This window comes from Spodoptera frugiperda, chromosome 20 (genome assembly GCF_023101765.2).
Source record: "Spodoptera frugiperda isolate SF20-4 chromosome 20, AGI-APGP_CSIRO_Sfru_2.0, whole genome shotgun sequence".
NCBI lineage: Eukaryota > Metazoa > Arthropoda > Insecta > Lepidoptera > Noctuidae > Spodoptera > Spodoptera frugiperda.
This window is the reverse complement of record NC_064231.1, coordinates 2,231,861-2,251,914: the sequence shown is the minus strand read 5'-3', so window position 1 is coordinate 2,251,914 and position 20,054 is coordinate 2,231,861. Positions and strand designations below refer to the sequence as shown.

The window sequence follows — 20,054 nt, the reverse complement described above, 5'->3', positions numbered from 1 at the left end:
ACCAGTACACGACCAGCAGGTTTCAGGTCAACGACCCATGAATTGATTGTGACTACAACATAACCTTGATGACATGCATTATTTGAATGAATCATGCTCTTCAATTTGTATTCTTAGTAAAATGGCTTCTTTAAACTAGAATTCCCATCACACTACAATAAAAATGCTTTAAATTCACGCTTTTTTTAATGTTCTTCACATAGTTTATTTGTGATGAGCTGAACAATTTATGTTTAATGTATTTTAAATCTTTTCCTTCCACGTTATTATAATAATGTTGTCATAATAACAGTAATGTTAACTTTAATACTAAGTTTTAAAAAAACAGGAGCAATATTAACTTGAGTAGTATTTTTTAAATTCTTATCAAGCTAATGCAGGACAAAGGGAACGCATTGATATGTATGCAGTATGCACGCATCCCACTTGGCAACAAGCCGACACGTCATAAATAAAATCATAAGTTTAGTATTAAAGAACAAACGCCAAAACCACTTTATCGGACCTAATAATTAAACTGCGCAATTATGATCGTCTAGTAATTTAGTCGGTTGCAATAATTTTCCAAGTCCAATTATTGTTTCAACTTTCAGCCTCAACTCAGCTCTACACATATTGCATCTACCTAATATTATGATACAGTAAAATACCTAGAGTAAACTGTTTGTGACGAATTCACTGTTGAATATAAAATATAGTAACATTATAGGAATACAAGGAAAATAATCTAATAACGTTGTACGTACAACTAAATTAGATGTTTGTATTCTGACATCATATTATTTAGGTATTTATATTAACTCAGGGCAGTTCGATAATTGACTTATTTAAAAAAAAATGGTACAGGTCATGGTTTTAATGAAAATGAGCTAATAAGTAACAAATAAACTTTCACATTCGTTATATCGTTATTAGATCCATTCATACAGACCAGCTAGTTGGTCAATGCCCCTTGCAGTGTAGCTCGCATTTTTTACGTACTTCGTCCCGTCCCACTGAATCTCTTGCACTTCATACATTTTAAAAGGACCTTTGTAGTCGGTCAAACCGGTCTAACAAAGTATTCAATGCACATGGGTTTATTGATCCATTTAGTTAGCAGTCCGAACTAAATAGTCTCATGACCATCAGTAAATGAACAAATTCATCCGTAACAGCAGATTGTACACGGAAAATGACTTAGTTAATGATAAACATCCAGTAATTATAGAGTGAAGTTTGCTCGACAATATACAAAATAGAAATAGATTAGATATCTATTTATAGCGTTGCAATTAAACAAACACTTCATTGTCTTTCATTAACGCTTTGCGTTAGTTATACAGCTGTTCACCCACGAACGTATCAGATTAGAATTGTAAGCAGTGATTCAAGAAAAAATACCTACTGAGTAACTAACTGAGAAATTCGTCATCTTTGATCATGACGAATAGGATACGTCATATCCGTGATGCTTTTAAATTGGTTACCAAGTTACTGATCATCAAAGATATTGGAAACTACATAATACAAAAAGTATAACTGACGCATTCCATCAAAAGGAAAAGGAGATTTTTTTATGTTTGTTCATTCATAATAGAACAGAATATCTCTGCCTGTTTTAGAAACTAGTTCTCAACGCCTAATTCAATACATATTCTAACAGACATCTCAAGGAAAGGTTAACAATACTAAAAGTCGTCAGAATAAGTAATAAATTATTTACCAACGTGAGCAACAAATTTGCAAGATTCGTGATACTAATTCGCGAAACCCGGAAAATTTTGAACAGAATTGGAGATCACAACTTTGTATCGTAAGTAAAACTTTACCTGAACGTGGCTTATGTAAAGTTTTGTTTGAGTTTACCTGTCAAGTATCAAGGCCTTTCTACATTTATGCTTTGGTATGGTCATGGACTTCGTAACTAACCGGATGAGAATTATTATTACCTGGGGAGCGACACCCAGACGAACGCTCACCCCTCAATGACCGTGAAGTCTCGTGACTGTTAGTCCTACTAGCAATTTTTACAACAATGATGAGGGAATCTCGAATGAAGGGAAGGAAGACTAATGGTCACTACGAGATCGTATACGGAAAGTTAATAGAAGTATCTAGGTCTCAATGGTTATTTTTATTCAATATTTGACATTTAAGGGGTAAAACTTTAGTTATTTATGACACTGAACGCAAATATTAATCGATTCTGATCCAAAAATAATTATCTCACACGGACTTTGGAAAACAATCACATTTTTAGTATGATATACCGTAGGCATAGTTTTTCAGTTTATCTACCGTGGATTTATTGTTGGATTAAAATAACTGTGTTATCACCGAACTTACATCGAAATCCATCAACGATAAGGTCGAGTATCGATCATAAACTCGACGAGTTAATATATTTTTATTGATTACTATATTTTATAAAGTTTGCTAATCTTATACCTAATCTGTGATAAAAACAGATACGTTCTTGACCGTGACCTTGTAAATTAGGTGGCTCATTGATAAATAACAGTAGGAACTTAATTCAGTAGTTTAGTTCAGTTCAGTAGCTTCTTCACAATGTGACCGTTTTACGGAGCGTGATTCTGTCGAATTTACTGGACACTGGACATAACGGAACTCGCACATGACTGAGTAGAGTTCAAGGGCCCCAATTGAGATGAAGATCATAACAAATAGGGTAACGTTATTTACGCACCACTTTTATTAATAAGCGTATAAATCATTGTGACACGCACAATGGGATAGATATATAAAAAAATCTTTGCCATCATCTATCATCTTCATAACTATGTAGTTCTTTAGTTCAGGAACCTACATAGGTGTTCCTAATTAGACCAACTAAAGATTCTCATAAAGTTCAAGAAAATTAGATAATCTTATGACTCTTATCATCGACCTTTATTGTGCATCTTTACGACCAATAAAAGAGAAATATTTTGTTCTCTTATCTGTGGTTCGCGTATACAAACAAAACAATATCGGAGTTAATAAAGAAAGATGACACTGGTTATAGTCACATTGGAGTCTTGTTGGAACATTTTAAATGGGTACGAAAGAATTTCTAATTAGCGTAGAAACATGAGTACTAGATAAAATACTTGATTAAAAGGTCAATAATACTGATTTTATTATTGTTTCGTCCAGGTTAAAAATATGGTGTGAATTACCTACGTAAATTATTTAAATAACTGTGGGACTTAACACTGTGCGATCATCGAAATTAGTGTATACCTACTAGTTATAATATAATACAAGTTAACTTTACAGATGAATTAATTCGATGATTTATAATTATTTACCGGTTTGCATAACAAATAGGTATAATCTTTTAATACAAACATATTTTTAACTGATACAATTCATTATGTTAATGCTAACAAATAAAAAAAACGCACCTTTGCGGTTATCAATAAAAAAATGATTTACCATAAATTGAAATAAACACAAAATTTTTGACGTTTGACAGCTGCTATCTACATAACTATACAATAGTTATGCACGTGCATACAAAAATCGGTCTCTGAATCGTCAATTTTAAATGAAACACTAACAATGTACGTGATTAAATAAAAGAAAAACATTAAACACTTACCCTGCTATTCGACAAATCCCTAAATATCGGTGATAAACACAAACCACGATTTATTTCTAATTTAGCTAACAGTCGGCATCGAGAAACACACACCGTCGACGCCATCTTTACACTACGTATGTACAATACTGTAGGTATGTATAGTCTATCGTAACACCGACACCGGTACGATCACACTGGCGCCGCTGCCGAGAAAGTAATGATACAAACCGGGCAGCTATTTTGTCAAACGAAAACCTAATATCTTTTTACTTAAACATAAATACAAACATTATTTAGACGAATCTATTTTACAGTACAAAAATAATAAAATTTAGAAACTTGACGACGTTCCGATTTTTTACTATTTACAAGAAAAATATACCTTATATGCCATTTTAATTTATACGTAAAATATTGTGACCTTATGATAGCTTAGAGATCTTCGTTATATCTCTGAAATCTTATCACTATAAATATTTATTACACTTTTTGAAACGTAGATAACGCTTTCAGTCAAAACACCCGCGTTTATAATATTTTTTAATGTTTGTTATGTTGGCACTCTGGTTCTTAAAAGTTTCGTTCAAAAACATTCAAAAGAAAGACAAAATATTTTATTTATTTAGAATAAAAATATACAACATTTTAATAAGTTGTTACACGTTTGAATTATCAAAATTGGTAAGCACTTTTCTGGACTTATCTAAATCAAATTATTTATCTTTAAATACCTTTGCTGCCAATCAATAAAAAAGTCAGTTTCAGACGTTTGTTGACAGCAACGTCAACATGACATGACATGACAACTTTTGTTCGCCGCGATTGTTTCTGATTTTTCTCAGCATTTTGAAAATAAATACGTTTTCCAATGGCTGTTCCTGATTATAAATTAAGTGCTGTTTTATGCGGGCACTCACTGGACGTGCGATGTGTGGCTACGACAAAAGAATTTTGTATATTATCTGCTTCACGCGATAGGACCGCAAAGCTTTGGCATCCGGAAGGGTACGTATTTATTTCAGTGCCGTTACATTGTTAGAACTTTCTTTAGATATGACAAAGGGTTTCTTTTTCAGAGTCAAAGATTTTGTGAACGTGGTGACGTATAAAGGGCACAGGAATTTTGTATCGTGCGTGTGCTGGTTGCCTCCTTGTGAAGCGTATCCTGACGGTTTGGTTGTGACGGGGAGCAATGACAATACAATACTAGGGTATAACCTGCAGGACGGCGTGATCCAGGTGACACTAGAAGGTCACGAGAACGCCGTGTGTAGTGTAACACCTGGCAGAGATTCTGGAATTTTGCTGAGGTTAGTTTTCTTTGTTTTCATAGACAAGTAAATAACCTTTTACCACCCTTCTTCTCCAGTGTTTTGTGTTGCGTGACTTGTGATATTTGCATTTAATTAGTAGATTATACACATCTTTATTGATTATACAACAATATCAGATATTCTGTAATGTTAGAACATTGAACAGTACTATAAATACAACAACAAAGTCAGCTGAAAGCTTATAAGATTTCTTTTTCACTACTTTATTAGATAAAGTTGCATAAGTTTATCTTTGGATTCTTTTTAGATATTTTTGTATTGTATTTCATCATCATCAAATCCTGTTCTCATCCACTGCTGGACATAGGCCTATGTATTCTATTTAATTAAATTCTAATTAGAATAAGAAAAGAATACAAAATATTAATTTAGATGTTCACAAGTTCTTAATTGTACACTAATTAACTACTATAACATAAAAGCTTTGTACAGATTTTTTATCAAGGAATTATCTTAAATCTTATAGAATTCTATCTAGCTGGTACTAGAATGATATTCTAACCAGAAACTACTTTCAATATGTACTTTAGAAATAGGTACATAAAATGTATTTCAATACATTCAATATTTTTAGTATTAGAAATAAAAATAGTGTATCTCATTTATAATATATAGAAAATACAATACATTTATAATATTTAGAAGGACATAGAATCAAAATCACTTCTAAAGTAACACTCCTTTCTTAAACAGTTCAAGTTGGGACAGTACAGCGAAAGTATGGAACATAAATGCGAGCCGCTTGCCTCCACTGTCCCTCAAGGGCCACCAGGCTGCAGTGTGGGCCGCCGTGGAACTGTTCAATAATACATATGCTACAGCATCCGCTGACAAAACCATCAAATTGTGGAAGAAAGATGGAACTGTCATTAGCACTTTGACTGGTAAGAAACTGTTGGTTGCTTTTATGATAATGATTCTGAGAAAAAATTCCAAAATATTTGCATTAAGTATGTGTAAAATCTTTTAAAAACATATTTTATTATTCATTGTGTTTGGTGTTTCTAGTAAGAATATAACATAACATCACACTTTTATTAAACTCCATAGGATAAGCAGAAGTTATGTTATGAATCCTAACTATTTATGTTTGGGCTTATTGTATATACAACCAGACTAATATTAGAGTTGCAGGATATCTCAATAGTTTTGTCCCTACATATCTACAACACTTATTTACAATTTCCCAACTTTCAGGCCACACAGATTGTGTCAGAGCTCTAGCAGTAGCCAACCCTGAAACATTCCTCAGCTGTTCAAATGATGCGTCCATCAAACACTGGACTAACAAGGGGCAGTGCCTTAACACATACTATGGACATTCTAACTATATCTACAGGTAAATAGTTATTTTACATACATACAGGTGAAAGTCATAGTAGTAATGATAAGTAGTATTTCCTCTACATATCCTTACTTCTATATGAATTCCATCCTTGTCAGTTTTGAATGGTCTGTACCCTTAGTATAAATTTCAGTGCTCTAATTGGTTGGTTTATTTGAATCGGCCAATAAGAGCGCTGAACAAGCTTTAGTTTCGATTACTTTAAATGTAAAGCAAACTCGTACTAAGGATTGGCATTGTTTTTACACCTGACTGATATACTACTACCTGAACAGATGCCTTTAGCTTATGATAATCATCACACTTTTTAGCTAATGATTAATAATTTGTCTCCAGTATCAGCATGAACCCAGTAGTGCAGCAAGGTTTCGCGACGTGTGGCGAGGACGGCGCGGTGCGGCTGTGGGCGGGCGGGGACTGCGTCCGGGACATCAGGCTGCCCGTACAGTCCGTCTGGAGCATCACCTGTCTCGACAACGGGGATATTGTTACTGGTATGTGGAAATTATTTTTAATATTACAAATGTGATATTAGTATAGGTTTGTTAATTGCTAAATTAAAACTAGGAACTTTAACTTCATTATCATATCAGTCATAAGAAGTCCACTGCTGAACATAGGCCTCCCCCATTGAACTTAACTTAAATGTTGAAATATAATTGAGCACTTCAAGTGAGATAATTTCAATTGAAAGAAAACGCCAAGGTTTACGAAAAGCCATACATAAAAGTATGAGTGATCTCATACTTTATTCTGTATGAAAAACTTACATTTTACATTATTTTAAATGTATATTATTATTTGTCAGAATGCCAATAATCATCAATTGGTACTCTACTTTACTAGTTGACAAATAAAATATGTTTGTTTTATATCATCAGGTTCGAGTGACGGTATAGTACGAGTATTCACAAAGGACCCGGCGAGGTATGCAGACGAAGCCACGCTGAAACAGTTCGAGGAAGATGTCGCCAAGATGCAGGCTGCCACACAACAGGAGATTGGAGGATTCAAGTTATCTGAGTAAGTGAATTTCTTTTATATTTTGTTTGTAAATATGTATACTACTATGTTATGTTATGGAATCAAAAAGGAAAAATTACTGCACGGTTGGTGCGGTGGCTGCTGCGTAACGTGTAGTGGGTTCAATTCCCGCACGGAGCACTCACGACACAGGAGGAAATCTTAGTGTGGAGCAATGTTTTTTTTTTTTTAAATTAAAGTACTGGACATACGGGTGTTCGAACTGTCTACCTCCTCGCTTTAAAAATAGGAATACTTATGTCCTAATGTGTTTTTGTCGTGAATTCTTTTCTTCATTCATTTAAAACTAAAACAAAATCACTTACTCTCCCAATTTCTCAGATTACCAGGTCCAGAAGTCCTCCTAGAGCCGGGCAAGGCAGACGGACAAACGAAGCTAGTCCGTCGCGGTACCAACGTGAAGTGTTACTCGTGGAGCGCCGCGGAGAGTACGTGGAACGAGATCGGTGACGTCATGGGAACACCACCTTCTAGTGAGGGGAAGACTATGTACCAGGGGAAGGTGATATATTATATACTTTTATATTAGATTCTATTAATTATTTAATGTGTACTTACCGCATGTAGTCCTTAGCCATTGTTTTCGGAACATAACTGTTACTACAGAATACTTTAGGTAAACTTATCTTTGAATATCTCTGAGTGCGACAGTTAGACACAAACATTTAAAATTTTTTCTTCCAGGAATAGACAATGTCTTATCTACATAAATCTTTTATTAGTCGTCCTATGTTATGAGTTCCATGTACAAAGGGTTCGATAGAGCGAAATCGAGATGCGCTCTCGTTATATGTGAACACACAATTGGATTTTGTTAATTGACTAATACGAATATTCCCACTATGTTTCCAATAGTATTTAAACTTCATAAGTAAAGATTATAATATTTATTTCCAGGAATACGACTTTGTATTCAGCGTGGACATCAAGGACGGAGCGCCGCCAATAAAACTCCCATTCAACAAGACTGAAGACCCTTGGGTAGCCGCTCAAGCCTTTATACACAAGTAAATATTGCTTTATCTACTATTAAGATCTTGTTTATTTTGTTATGTTACCACTAACTACCTGACTTAGGTTAAGACGACAATCGAAACATTATACGCTGATCATCTGGCACGAGCTAATCAATCACATTAAAAAATATTGATTTACAACTTAAACTTCGAATTTATAATCGACTTTTGAATTTATAAAACGGTTAAAGTTCCTATTAACCACCTACTTATTTATTTGCACACTCTTTGTGTTTTATCTAAAATTCCGTTTTCTTTTCAGAAACAATTTACCTCAAGTATATTTGGAGCAAGTCGCTAACTTCATTATAACTAATGCTAAATTGGATTCACAACCTGTATCAAGCAATAATGGGTAAGTTTTTAATAACTTGATTAACACATTAGATGCCATAGTAACCAGTGCTAGCAGAGGATTTCCCTTCAACAGATTTATGTTGATAATCAATGTTTTAAGTACTGGATCACCATTCAGATATACCTAAAACAAAAAACTTTAAATACCATTGATCATTCCTATTTAGTATAATTTATTATCTGACTCCTAAACTTTTGGGTATTTTAAATATTACAGTAGCTTACAAGAATTCTTTAAGTGACTCAAATGATTTAAGAAAAAATGTAATCAAATATCCTAATGGAACAGTTAATTGATACTCATCGAAAACACCGATATCGAGTCACAAAAACACACTTATTTTATTTTTAATTACAATTCTTTCTTATTCTTTCCAGCTTCGCGGACCCGTTCACAGGCGAGTCTCGTTACGTGCCGGGTTCTGGTTCAGTCCCGGGCCTACCGCCGCCTTCCCACGCCGATCCCTTCACGGGGTCCGGCGCGTACACTACCGCTAGCACTACAACATCTCGGGAGAAAATGCTCATACCACACGATGCTTATATTAGGTAAGGAAAACAACAGCAATATCTTTATCTTTCTTGTAAACGAAAGTAAGTAAAATATTGTTAACCTATAGCCTTTTTTTTTTGATGAGGATAGGGAAAAAGGAATAGATGTATATTTTATAACATCACACAAATAGACAAGACAGGGGTTTCCTGGAGATTTCCGAGTCTTTCAAAGTATTGTTGACGTTTTGGACTTTGGAGTAGTGTGGCTCGGGTTTATGGCGTAGTGAAAGCTGTTTACCTATGACATGGTAACTACAACACAATTGAGAACTTATCGAAACGAGACCGCCTTCGGCACTCTGATTGGTTGGTTCGTTGAAACAGGCCAATCGGAACATCAAACGCGTTCTCGTTTCAATCTCATTAAACGTAAAAGAAGCTTGCCCTTTGATAATAAATGAGTGTATATATGAATTAAATAGAAAACCTACTACGATTTTAAATGCTGTAAACATTTCAGGTTCGATCAAGCCAACTTGAAAGCAATTCACGACAAACTTAAGGAGTTCAACAGTAAAGTAGGAGACGGACTGAGCGCACTCACTGATGAACAACTGGAAACTGTCGTCAAACTTTGTGAACCGGTAAGGTTATGTATTATATTTGTTTTGATGTTGCTTTCCCTACATTTCCTGTGGCCTGCCAAATGCGTTAGTAACTATTGCTGAACAAAACCCATCTCTCCTTTAGAAGTTGTCTTCAAACTTTAATTAAACTAAACTAATACCCGAATACTCAAACGCTACTCAATTTTAAGACACTCTCAAATGTAGTTCCGTCACTATCAATTCTTTATAAAATGACAGAGATAGCACGATATTTGAGTACAACTAAAAATTGAGTAGCGTTTGAGTATTCGGGCGTAAATTTATTAGTCGAGTGATGGCCAAATTGTACCCAATACCCACTGCTGAGCATGATGTCTCGGGTAAAATTACACTACGAACGAATTAAAAATGCGTCGAGAGGCTCGCCTAGTTGTTCATTATAATAACTTATATAAAACTTAGGTTATCGTAACTTGACTCATTAGGCATCAAAAATATCGAAAACAGTAATATTTTTTCCGACCAGGTTGTTGAAAATGAAATGTCATGTTCGGTAGTCGGTAGCAGCCATTCGATCGAACAGGTAAACAGCTATCAAACCTGCTAATGTAGAAAATAATAGTTCTACTTACAAGACAGGAGGGTTACGTAACATGATGATATTTTTGTTTGATTAGTTTTATCTTTTATCTGTATACATATTATAACAGAGCCAGTATTATCTATCTTTACGTAGGTATGTAATCAGAATAAAGATATGTTTTTCTGTATTTTACATCAGCTCCAAACCCCTAAAGGCAGCCTCTTTAGCACCTTTGTAACTCCTCAGGTTTTGAGGTCATGTACAAAATAACAATTTAAAATCAATCAAGGCCTAATGAAACTTAGATATTAATTAATTTACCTTATATATTGTCTTTGTTACAGAACAATGTGTACAACAATGAAACTATATCGATATTAAAGAGAATGCTGGAATGGCCTAAAGGTAATTAATTAACCTCTCATAGACAACAAAAGACAGCACATTGTATCTGGCATGGATCCCTGTACCAGCGGATCATTGAAAAACAGAGCTTTTTGTGCTGCTAAGCCACTTGTTTAATTTATGGTGTCACTTGAGTGCAATGTAGTCTACAGACTACAACACATGCTATCTGATATATCTTCTACTTTACGAAGTAGCAGATATATCTGGCACCTATTTGGAGTTACTATAATTGTGATAAAAATCCTCTGTCCACATACATGGTACAAGTCACCTAAATAACTCTCTATTCACGCATATATTATTTGGAGATTATCAAAATTCCCTACGCCCTCTCCTTTCAAGCTTCTTCCACCTAAAGAAGATGATGGTCATGAAGTAATCGTAATATTGTTTTGTTTACAGAAATACTATTCCCAGTATTGGACGTGACTAGGTTAGCAGTTAGGAATAAAGAAATAAACGGCCAGATATTCGACAGGTCATACGGGCCAACCTTCATCAAATATCTACTGTCTCTTTTAGGACCAGGTATGTAAAAACCATTACTGCTTATACATATAACACTATTATAACTACTAAAAACTATTACTACTTATAACTATGTTTTTGTTTAACATTGCTTTTTTCCGTGCGTCATACGGGAAGAATACAGCGTCTTCGGAGAAGTCAAAGTTCTTACAGATTTTTAACATTAGTTGCATGGTGCATTTATATTATTTTGTGGAAATGCCACAAACACGAACTTTATCCACTTATGACACCCCTCATGAATAACTAGATTTTAAGGATCACTCACTCTAAATAATACTAGAAACAGTACGTAACTGAATACTACAATTCTCTTTGTTTTGTTAAAACATGTACCTCATACTAATATGTAGTCCCAACAGGAAAACACGAAAAAAGCTTTTTCTAAAAATAGTACGTACCTATCTTACTAACTTGTAACTATTATACCTTTATAGACAATCTCCCAGCCAACCAGATGTTAGCGATGCGAGTGTTAGTGAACGCATTCAGCGACCTTCCCGGAGAGATGCTGGTACTGGCTGCAAGAGAGAGCGTCGTGCACTCACTCATATGTCTCTCGCAACTCAACAATAATGCTCAGGTATGTTATTGTTTATATAAAAATCGATACAAATTAACTACTTTTAAGTGTGGGAAAGCCATGCTTCGGCACGAATGGGCCGGCTCGACCTGAGTAATACCACGGCCTCACAGAAAACCGACCTGAAACAACGCTTGCGTTGTGTGAGTGAGGTTATCTTAGGCCCAATTTCCCCCTTCCCAATCCCCGATTCCCGAACAACAACCCTTAAATTCCTAACCCCAAAAAGCCGGCAACGCACTTGTAACGCCTCTAGTGTTTCAAGTGTCCATGGGCGGCGGCGATTGCTTACCATCAGGTGATACGTCTGCTCGTTTATCGGCGTATTTCATAAAAAAAAAACTACGAAATACGATCCGTGTGAAAACTAAATCTAGGTGCCAAGAGACGGGTAGCAATTTTGTTGATTTTTTTAAAGTTACCTGTGATTCATACTCAGCCTATCAAGTTTGAAGATCATGACAACCCATGAATGGTAATTTATTTTGTAACCATTTAACTTTTTTTACAACAGATTGCAGCCACATCATTGCTATTGAACCTGTCCGTCGCACTGGCTCAACAACCCGACAGTGTGGACCTCGCAGACTGCTTGGTACAACTGCTGCCCAGGATCACAGACAATGAAGCTTATTTCAGGTAATATTTGCTCTCACAATACTAAGTTATAGTACCTATTTTCTGTGAATAACATCAAAATTATTCTTATTCTATCCAGCTTTTTCTTTAGAATAAATACTACATTACAGACATTCTCAGTTTATGCTGATTTGTTGAAACACGTAATACTTTGACTGCCAACAAACATCTGTTGAAGGGAAATCCTCCGTTAGCGCGCGTTAACAGCCCCCATGGCGATTAACCCGTCGCGTCTTATGCTGAAGCACTGATCAGTGCGAGACACAATAATATGTATTCCATTGTTGTCTCATATATCCGCAGACGAAGGGTTAATGTGTTAAAAGAAGTATTTTTTCTGATTACAGAGGTTTAGTAGCACTCGGCACTCTTCTAGCAGAATCTCCAAACAAGCTACAAATTCAAACAAGAGTAGTGTCCAGCCCTCAACTACATAACAGGCTGAAAAAGGACAGTGGCAACACTATGGACCAAAATTGCGCGAAAATAGCAACACTGTCGCAACAAGTAGTCAGTCTCTTATGAACAAAACTTACGCAAGTACTTTATAAGGCTGTTATTTATATTATTAGATTTAAAAGATCATTTTTGTATGTTCATATTGACATTTGTGCTCCGGATTTGAATAGCTGATCTTGTCTGTGTTGGCGCTTTTTTTATTCATTGTTCCTTAATTTAATGCCCAATTGGAAGTGGTAACTTGTCACAAATAAGCAATAATTAGTAATTGCATCGATACTGCCTTCGATTAGGATTATATGGCTATCTTATTCTATGGAAATGTTTATCGTGTTGGTGCGAGGACAAGATTACAGATAAAATATTAGAATAATTAAAAACTCCATTGTTGTTGTATTACTTGTCGTTTTAAATCGTACGACTTCGAAATGTAATATGGATATGAACTATTAACACTGTTAGGACTGGTTAAGTCTATTTTTTATTACATAGTTGAATGAAACATGGTAATAGATGAAATGTATTGTATTTCATAATGTACATTAACTTGCTACCCGTCATCAATGGAAGCTTGGTTTGATACCAGACACTGCAGCAATAATAATAAATTGTATAAAATATTAAAATAAAACTCTTTTATTTCATAACCTATACTTTACACAATACCTAATATTTTACTAGATATTTATCAATTTCTGATGAAAACTAAACATTGTTTAGAAGAATAGAATTGGATAGTTTCTTTAGTAAAAATAAGTTGATTATTTGACTTCCCATGCAATATTTTTTTTTAATCACTCACTACATAATTTTGTAGTCTTAGCTATGTGACTGTTACACGCTGTTAATATGACGTCGATAACTTTCGATATTTCGAAATAATTTGACTATTTTGAAAGTACGTGGGTAATTCCTACACTGCATTCCATTCTTCCAAACACGTTATACAATTACATACCTAATTATTATGTAACAATTAAATTAGAACAACAGTTAAAAGTTACGTTATTTATATCAACATATCAATCACATTATGTTACAGATATAGGCAAATTGCCAGAGTAAATAAAAAAAGGGATAATAAAAAATAGTTACATAATATTTTACATAAGAAATCGCCATTACGACGACCAGTCTTAACATAAAAAAGAAAGTGAAATTAATTTAAAAACACGTGTTTTTATGAGAATGCGTGTGACTATTATTCGATTCGAATTTTGGTAGTGTCACATCGTAAAAATTGCGAAGACATAGCCGAGCGAATGGAAATGGATTGTGAATAACAATTACTTTATGAATGTAGAAAACTAAATATTTTGATCATAAGAGCATCGATTTCTTACATTGTTAAAATTAAATTAAATTACTTCTTTCCTATATATTTTTCGAATTTTGATTAAATTATCACATGCATGGAATATAATTTTTGGTTGAGTGCCAACCAATTAGTCGAATAATAACTTTATTAAATAATTTATAAATACATTCAGTGTCAAAAGTACAAAATAATCGATGCTCAAATACTATCAAAAATTATCAATACTGTAAACAACACTTATATAAATTCAGATTCAAAGTGAGCGTCGGCTAATCTTACATTAGGCCAGTCGTATACTTGCGGGTTTTGTGACTATGCTAATCTCAAAATATTTTTAATAATTAAGACCCAATTCAATACACTCCGATCCATTTACGGCCACTGTCTAACCTATCTATCGGTAGATTTAGCAACTTGATGTATAATAAACATTTCACTACTTACATTGTAGTGATAAATATCGTTACGCCTGCTAATCCAATGAGCACAGCCAGTAAAAATACCAAAAGACACGATTCTACAAACTGCATTCATCAATCTCGTCTTGCAAGTTAGTTAAAATTCTATCTTTATAAGTAGCTAAATCTACCGACAAATAGCTTATAGACAATATCCATTATAATAAGGCAAAAATAGTAACTATCTTTCAAGCAGAAACGTTCAAAATCCCGCATCTTAATTGACTGGTGTGAATTACATAGACCTTACTTTTTCTTCTTCAACTCCTCGAAACGACGGTTCAGATCATCGAAATCAATTTCATCAGGTGCATTGGGAGCGTTAGGTTGGTTGTTTGAAGTATTTGAGTTGTTACTGTGAGGCACTGATGGTAGGATGAGGTCTGATGGTACTGACGGCAGGTCGGGCAGTTCTGGGAAGTGGTTGGGGACGCGAGAGCGGGGCTGCGGCGTCGGCACGTTGGGGGCTGGGGGACTCGGCACGTGTGGCGGCTGGAACATAAGAATGGAGATTATATTTCTAGTCAGGTATCAGGTAATAAGGTAGGTAAGTTCAAGTAAATATGGATGAATAGAAAGAATGATTAAACAATGTAAACGTCATATATAACTAACATTCCAGTTCGTAATTATTGTAGGTAATTGAATATGATTTAAATACTGGTAATAATCATGCACTTGATTGTATTCAATTTTCGTAAGATTTTCTGTGTCATATTATATTGATTTAGTTTAAAGTTTACTTTACTGTGTGTACATCTAAAATGGTGATAGTTGCACTACTAATACTACTATACTACTTCTTAATTCATGCAGTGATTATGATTATAAAGCGAAAAAAATAAAAATAAAATAGGTACCAAATCATGGTGGATGCTGTCATAAGCAGGAGGCAGATTGCTCATTTCATCCTGAAAAAGGAATAAAGTGGTTTCAAGCCAAATTCTCAAACATGCGTTTTATAGCATTAGTTTCACTTTATCGTGTCAAAAGAAAATTAACAAAAAATTAGAAACATAGTAACAAATGATAGCAAAATGCAAAAAAAAAGTTAGGGACATTTTTTATATTTTTAACTTGGCAACATCAAGCAACATAACAATATTTTGTTTATTGGTAACACTTCAGAATTTCAGTATCAAGTTATTTTCCTTTTCAACTTATATTTTTGATTTTAATTATTACCTGCAAGAAGCTATTGCTCAAGGATTTAGAATCGACTCCAGGCGGCAGATTGTATCCCATAGGTGACTGGCTGGGCCCGCCATACGGACCCGGAGGTGTCGCGATAAACCCACCCACTTTACCGCCAGAAGGTTGCTATTGGTGGAAATTAGTCACAAGATTAGCTAACAGAAATATTATTATAAACGTGAGAATATGGATATAAAGCAAAGATCTTTTTAGTAGTAGGTAATTCTACCGTTTTTAGATTTAGAAAGAAGTTATGCTATGGGGTACATTTTAATTCGTACCTTATTATGGATACGATTTTTAATTCAGATACGAGGGTATCACGGTAATCATTATAACATATTTTTGACTCCCGCAACATAAATGTGTATTTCTATCAGTTATGTGTTTATGTAGAAGTGGGGAATAACATATTGATTACAATACTGTGCACTCAACAATGCAGTGGAAGTGTTTAAACTTTAAGTGTTGTGAATCAACAACTCAATACAAAACATTAATCATTGATATCAAATATTTAAATATAACATTGTTAATCATAATGAGTGTTTATAAAGTGAGTATTAATAAGTTTTGTTGAAGCACTACGCATTTGTATAAATGAAAATAATGTAATGATATTTTTATAACTATCAAGAGACATACTAAATTAACTAAAAGTCATGGTTTACTAACCTAAATCAATGGAGAAAAGCTCTACTAGATTCGAGTCACAGAGGGACTCTTCATCATGAGCAGCGTGCGCAGATGCAGCGACGTCGCACAGCCTACTGGCTCTAGTAGAGCTTTTCTCAATTAATTTATGTGAGTAAACCATGATTTTCAGTTAATGTAATGATATGTAAATTTTAATATCAAGCACCAACAGTCTAACGTGTAGTGTTTGAAAGGCTACGCAAATATCAACAAATCTACTGTCTAACGTCTTGTCAAGGAACATTAGCATTACTAAAAGCATTTCACAAATGGGGTGTAATGCTTAAGTTAATTAATGAAATGACAGATAATCTAGTTATTCTAATAAGAAGTAGGTTATTATTGAGCCACTAATAAAATAACTAATTTGCTGAATAACAATAGATTTATACTCACAGAAGGATAAGCAAATGGTGTCACGGTTGGTGGTGGTGGCGGCAGGTTTGGCATGGACACAGCTGGTTGCTGCGGGTAACCAATGAAACCGGGCGGCATCGGAGGGCCATTGATGTCTATTAACATTGCGTCTCGACCTGTGAATTAAAGAGGATGAAGATGGAATAATATTGATAGAATGTTTTTTTTATAATATGATCTACAATTAAAAGGTAATATTGTGGTTTACTGATGATTTTATACTCACAGGATCACTCAAGTTTGTATACCTAAAAGATTTTCTTATATTTGGTGTATGAATCATGAAAAGTTTTTGGTTGAAAAACTCCTTGGTGTTTCATGTTATGTAGCAACTTTAAATTAAGCAAAACTCTGATCTGGCTTGACAATAAAAGTAAATCTTCAAATTCTTTATAAACCAAACAAGATAAGAGTTGTAACAGGTATACAAGGTGTAAACGAAACACTTCCAATGCTAAAGTTTTTTTTTTGATTTTGTAATTTTATTCATGCAACATCAACCTTAGGCAGTTGATTACAACTATTATTACATAAAATAAATGACTAAGAAACTGAAGATTGACTAAGCCGATGAAAACTTTTGTACATTCACTTTTGTACTGATTCTGCTACATAGCACAATAAACCTATTTACAAAAAATATGGTGTTAATGGACATAACATTAAATGTCTTTTTTTTAAATAAAACTTGTTATTCCCGTCACCTGTTTGGGAGTATTCCCTTTATATTATTAAGTAAATAAGAAAAGATTTCACAAAAGCTCTACACACCTTCTTCTTCCCTCATGACTTGTTCATCAGGCACATACTCAACATTATAATTCTTAGCTATCTCTATCAAGTATCTCTCCACAAGTATCTTGGGCGGACTTTGCACTGACATCTTATGTTTCAACTTGTCACTCAGAGTATTCACGTTTTCGTTCCTACAAGCATCCGCGTAGATCTTTCCGTATTTTGCTGTGAGTAGATCTGATATTATTTTCAGTTCCTGTAATGAAATATTCTTTTAGTAAAAGGTTTTTTTGAGTAGGGAATATAATCCAATGATTTCTCTCGCCTTCGGCAAGGCGAGGAATGAACCAGAGGTCTCTCCGAAGAAGCAACAGCTATTTTGATGAAGGAATTGAAAAAAAATTGTATTGTACTGTATTCTTAGGTCATTTATATAAAAAAAGTTAAATCTCATAACATTCAAACAATTTATAACATCCTATAGGATTCTAATTGGTTAAGGACTGATCAAAAGAAGTAGTAAACTTGTTTTTCAATGTCTTACTTTAATAGAAAGTTATATACCAACCTGAACATCAGTATGCATCCTAGGAGCCACCCATATGAGACTGGATATGGCCTCTGCAAGTCCTTCATCAAGTTCTTTCATCTGCGTCACAAGGCCAAACCTTGCCAGTATGAGGTCACAGTACATCTCCACTATTTCCATAGCTTCCACCATGTAGTCCTCCCTGTAATAAGGATCTTTAAGAAGTCTACGCAGTTTAATACCTGATGGGTTGCCAGGGCTCCAGCTCACAAACTAGGAATAGGAATGGTGTGGTTTTTAGTCAGTAAGAGTCTGACTTATTATCTCGCATCACCAAAGGCGGAAAAATGATTTTTTCACCATGAAAGAAATAAACAAAAGAAGCTTGAAGTACATGAGATCTTATGAAGCATAATAACATATACCTACATTGTCTTACTTAGATCTGTATTCTGGCAAATGAGGGATGAAACTTCTTAGAAAGATATAACTAAATTTTACAACAAAATATCTCTTTCAACATTACTTATCTTTCAAATGTATGTTAATAATGTAAAGTTATAAGTGAGTTGCCTTGTCTGTGTATCAACATAAATGTACTACTATTCCTGAATAAATTAAATCACAGACATCAGTCATTATGTCTATTAAACTAGTATTGCCTTGCCTATTACACCATGACGCAATGCGTTATTTTGTACAGAGGTGATCAAAAATCTGTCTCAAGGACAATTTTGTTTGAAGAGTTTTATTCCATTTCCTACACAAATATTCTATGTACTGACCTGATGATATGTTCTACGCGTATCTTGGCTCTCTCGCTTTTACCAGCAGCAATGTATTCAGCGATTTCCTTCCTGGCTTTTTGAGCCAATTCCGTTTTCTTCTTCTCTAACAATTTCAGCCTATTTATAGCAAGCCTCAAGTGAGTTTTGAGCTTAGTGTAGTTGGGATTTGTGGAAAACATTTTGAATGCAATAGATTTTGAACTATAATTTTTAATTTACACGAGATTACGAATGACTAACGCGTAAATTTATTTATTGTTTGCAATCTGTATGAATCACCGCAGGAATCATTAAAACGAGTGTTCCAGGTCATCATACTGTCAATGTCAAATTAGTCAAATCTTTGACATTTGACAGCAGGATAGCTTATTATAATCACGCCATGTGTGACAAGGACAGCATAAAAATATGCTAAAAGATTCGCAATCGGATTTTAACTTTCAAAGCTGTCAAAACGTTTAGTTATTACAATTGATGGAAAAAGGGAAAATTCTATTATTTATTTATTATTAATATGTTATCACGGTTCAACGAACCAATTACACATAAAAATAACATCACAATAAAATTGGTAAAACAAAAACAAAAAATGTCTTTTTTGTTTCTTAACCGACTTCAAAAAAAGGAGGAGGTTCTCAACTCATACAAAATAAAATAAAATTGAAATAAAAGGAAGAAAAACATAAAAAAGACATCACAATAAAATTGGTAAAACAAAAACAAAAAATGTCTTTTTTTTTTTTGTTTTATCAATAATAATAATATATACTATTGCACAGTACATACACGAAAGCAACTAAAATAAAAGAAAGAACATTTCTAGATACTAGAGGCTTTCACAAAAGCTTAGGCAGACCCTTTTAATTGCTTTAAGCTCATCCACGAATAGATCACAGTCAGGGTAGGTTTCCATGAGGCTATTGAGTGCGGACAGGACACGAGGAATAGGGGA

At 34.2% G+C, this 20,054-nt stretch overlaps 3 protein-coding genes across 6 annotated transcripts in view; 1 reads left to right on the top strand and 2 right to left on the bottom strand.

The window, feature by feature from the left end:
• The window catches only part of LOC118280916 (calcium uniporter protein, mitochondrial), a 174,217-nt gene extending 170,122 nt beyond the window's left edge, over nt 1-4,095 (bottom strand). Inside the window, exon 1 of one of the 2 annotated variants that reach the window (XM_050701104.1) lies at nt 3,587-4,095. In XM_050701104.1, the coding sequence (XP_050557061.1) occupies nt 3,587-3,691 (105 nt within the window). In that variant the 5' untranslated portion in view covers nt 3,692-4,095. The remainder of the gene's footprint in view (nt 1-3,586) is intronic. The other variant, XM_050701103.1, reaches the window with a different exon arrangement.
• Nucleotides 4,096-4,341: 246 nt separating this feature from the next.
• On the top strand, nt 4,342-13,598 carry LOC118261831 (phospholipase A-2-activating protein). The gene is made up of 16 exons (XM_050701099.1): nt 4,342-4,573; nt 4,645-4,878; nt 5,596-5,786; nt 6,100-6,241; nt 6,584-6,741; nt 7,129-7,270; nt 7,613-7,793; nt 8,189-8,298; nt 8,570-8,662; nt 9,043-9,213; nt 9,680-9,803; nt 10,695-10,755; nt 11,161-11,286; nt 11,724-11,869; nt 12,384-12,508; nt 12,856-13,598. Exons 1-16 carry the CDS (start codon nt 4,437-4,439, stop codon nt 13,031-13,033), a joined length of 2,319 nt encoding a protein of 772 aa, XP_050557056.1. The 5' UTR covers nt 4,342-4,436; the 3' UTR covers nt 13,034-13,598.
• LOC118280929 (IST1 homolog) lies at nt 13,478-19,404 on the bottom strand. 3 transcript variants are annotated; one of them, XM_035601337.2, is made up of 7 exons: nt 19,100-19,403; nt 18,354-18,516; nt 17,822-18,041; nt 17,030-17,166; nt 15,929-16,063; nt 15,604-15,654; nt 13,478-15,235 (listed from the first exon to the last, which is right to left on the bottom strand). In XM_035601337.2, the coding sequence occupies exons 1-7, from the start codon at nt 19,279-19,281 to the stop codon at nt 14,990-14,992; spliced, it is 1,134 nt and encodes a 377-aa protein (XP_035457230.1). In that variant the 5' UTR covers nt 19,282-19,403; the 3' UTR covers nt 13,478-14,989. The 3 variants fall into 3 exon arrangements, with proteins under 3 accessions (XP_035457230.1, XP_050557062.1, XP_050557063.1); XM_050701105.1 differs by lacking the exon at nt 15,604-15,654 and having other exon boundaries at nt 19,100-19,404; XM_050701106.1 differs by lacking the exon at nt 15,929-16,063 and having other exon boundaries at nt 19,100-19,404.
• Between the last annotated feature and the right edge of the window lie 650 nt (nt 19,405-20,054).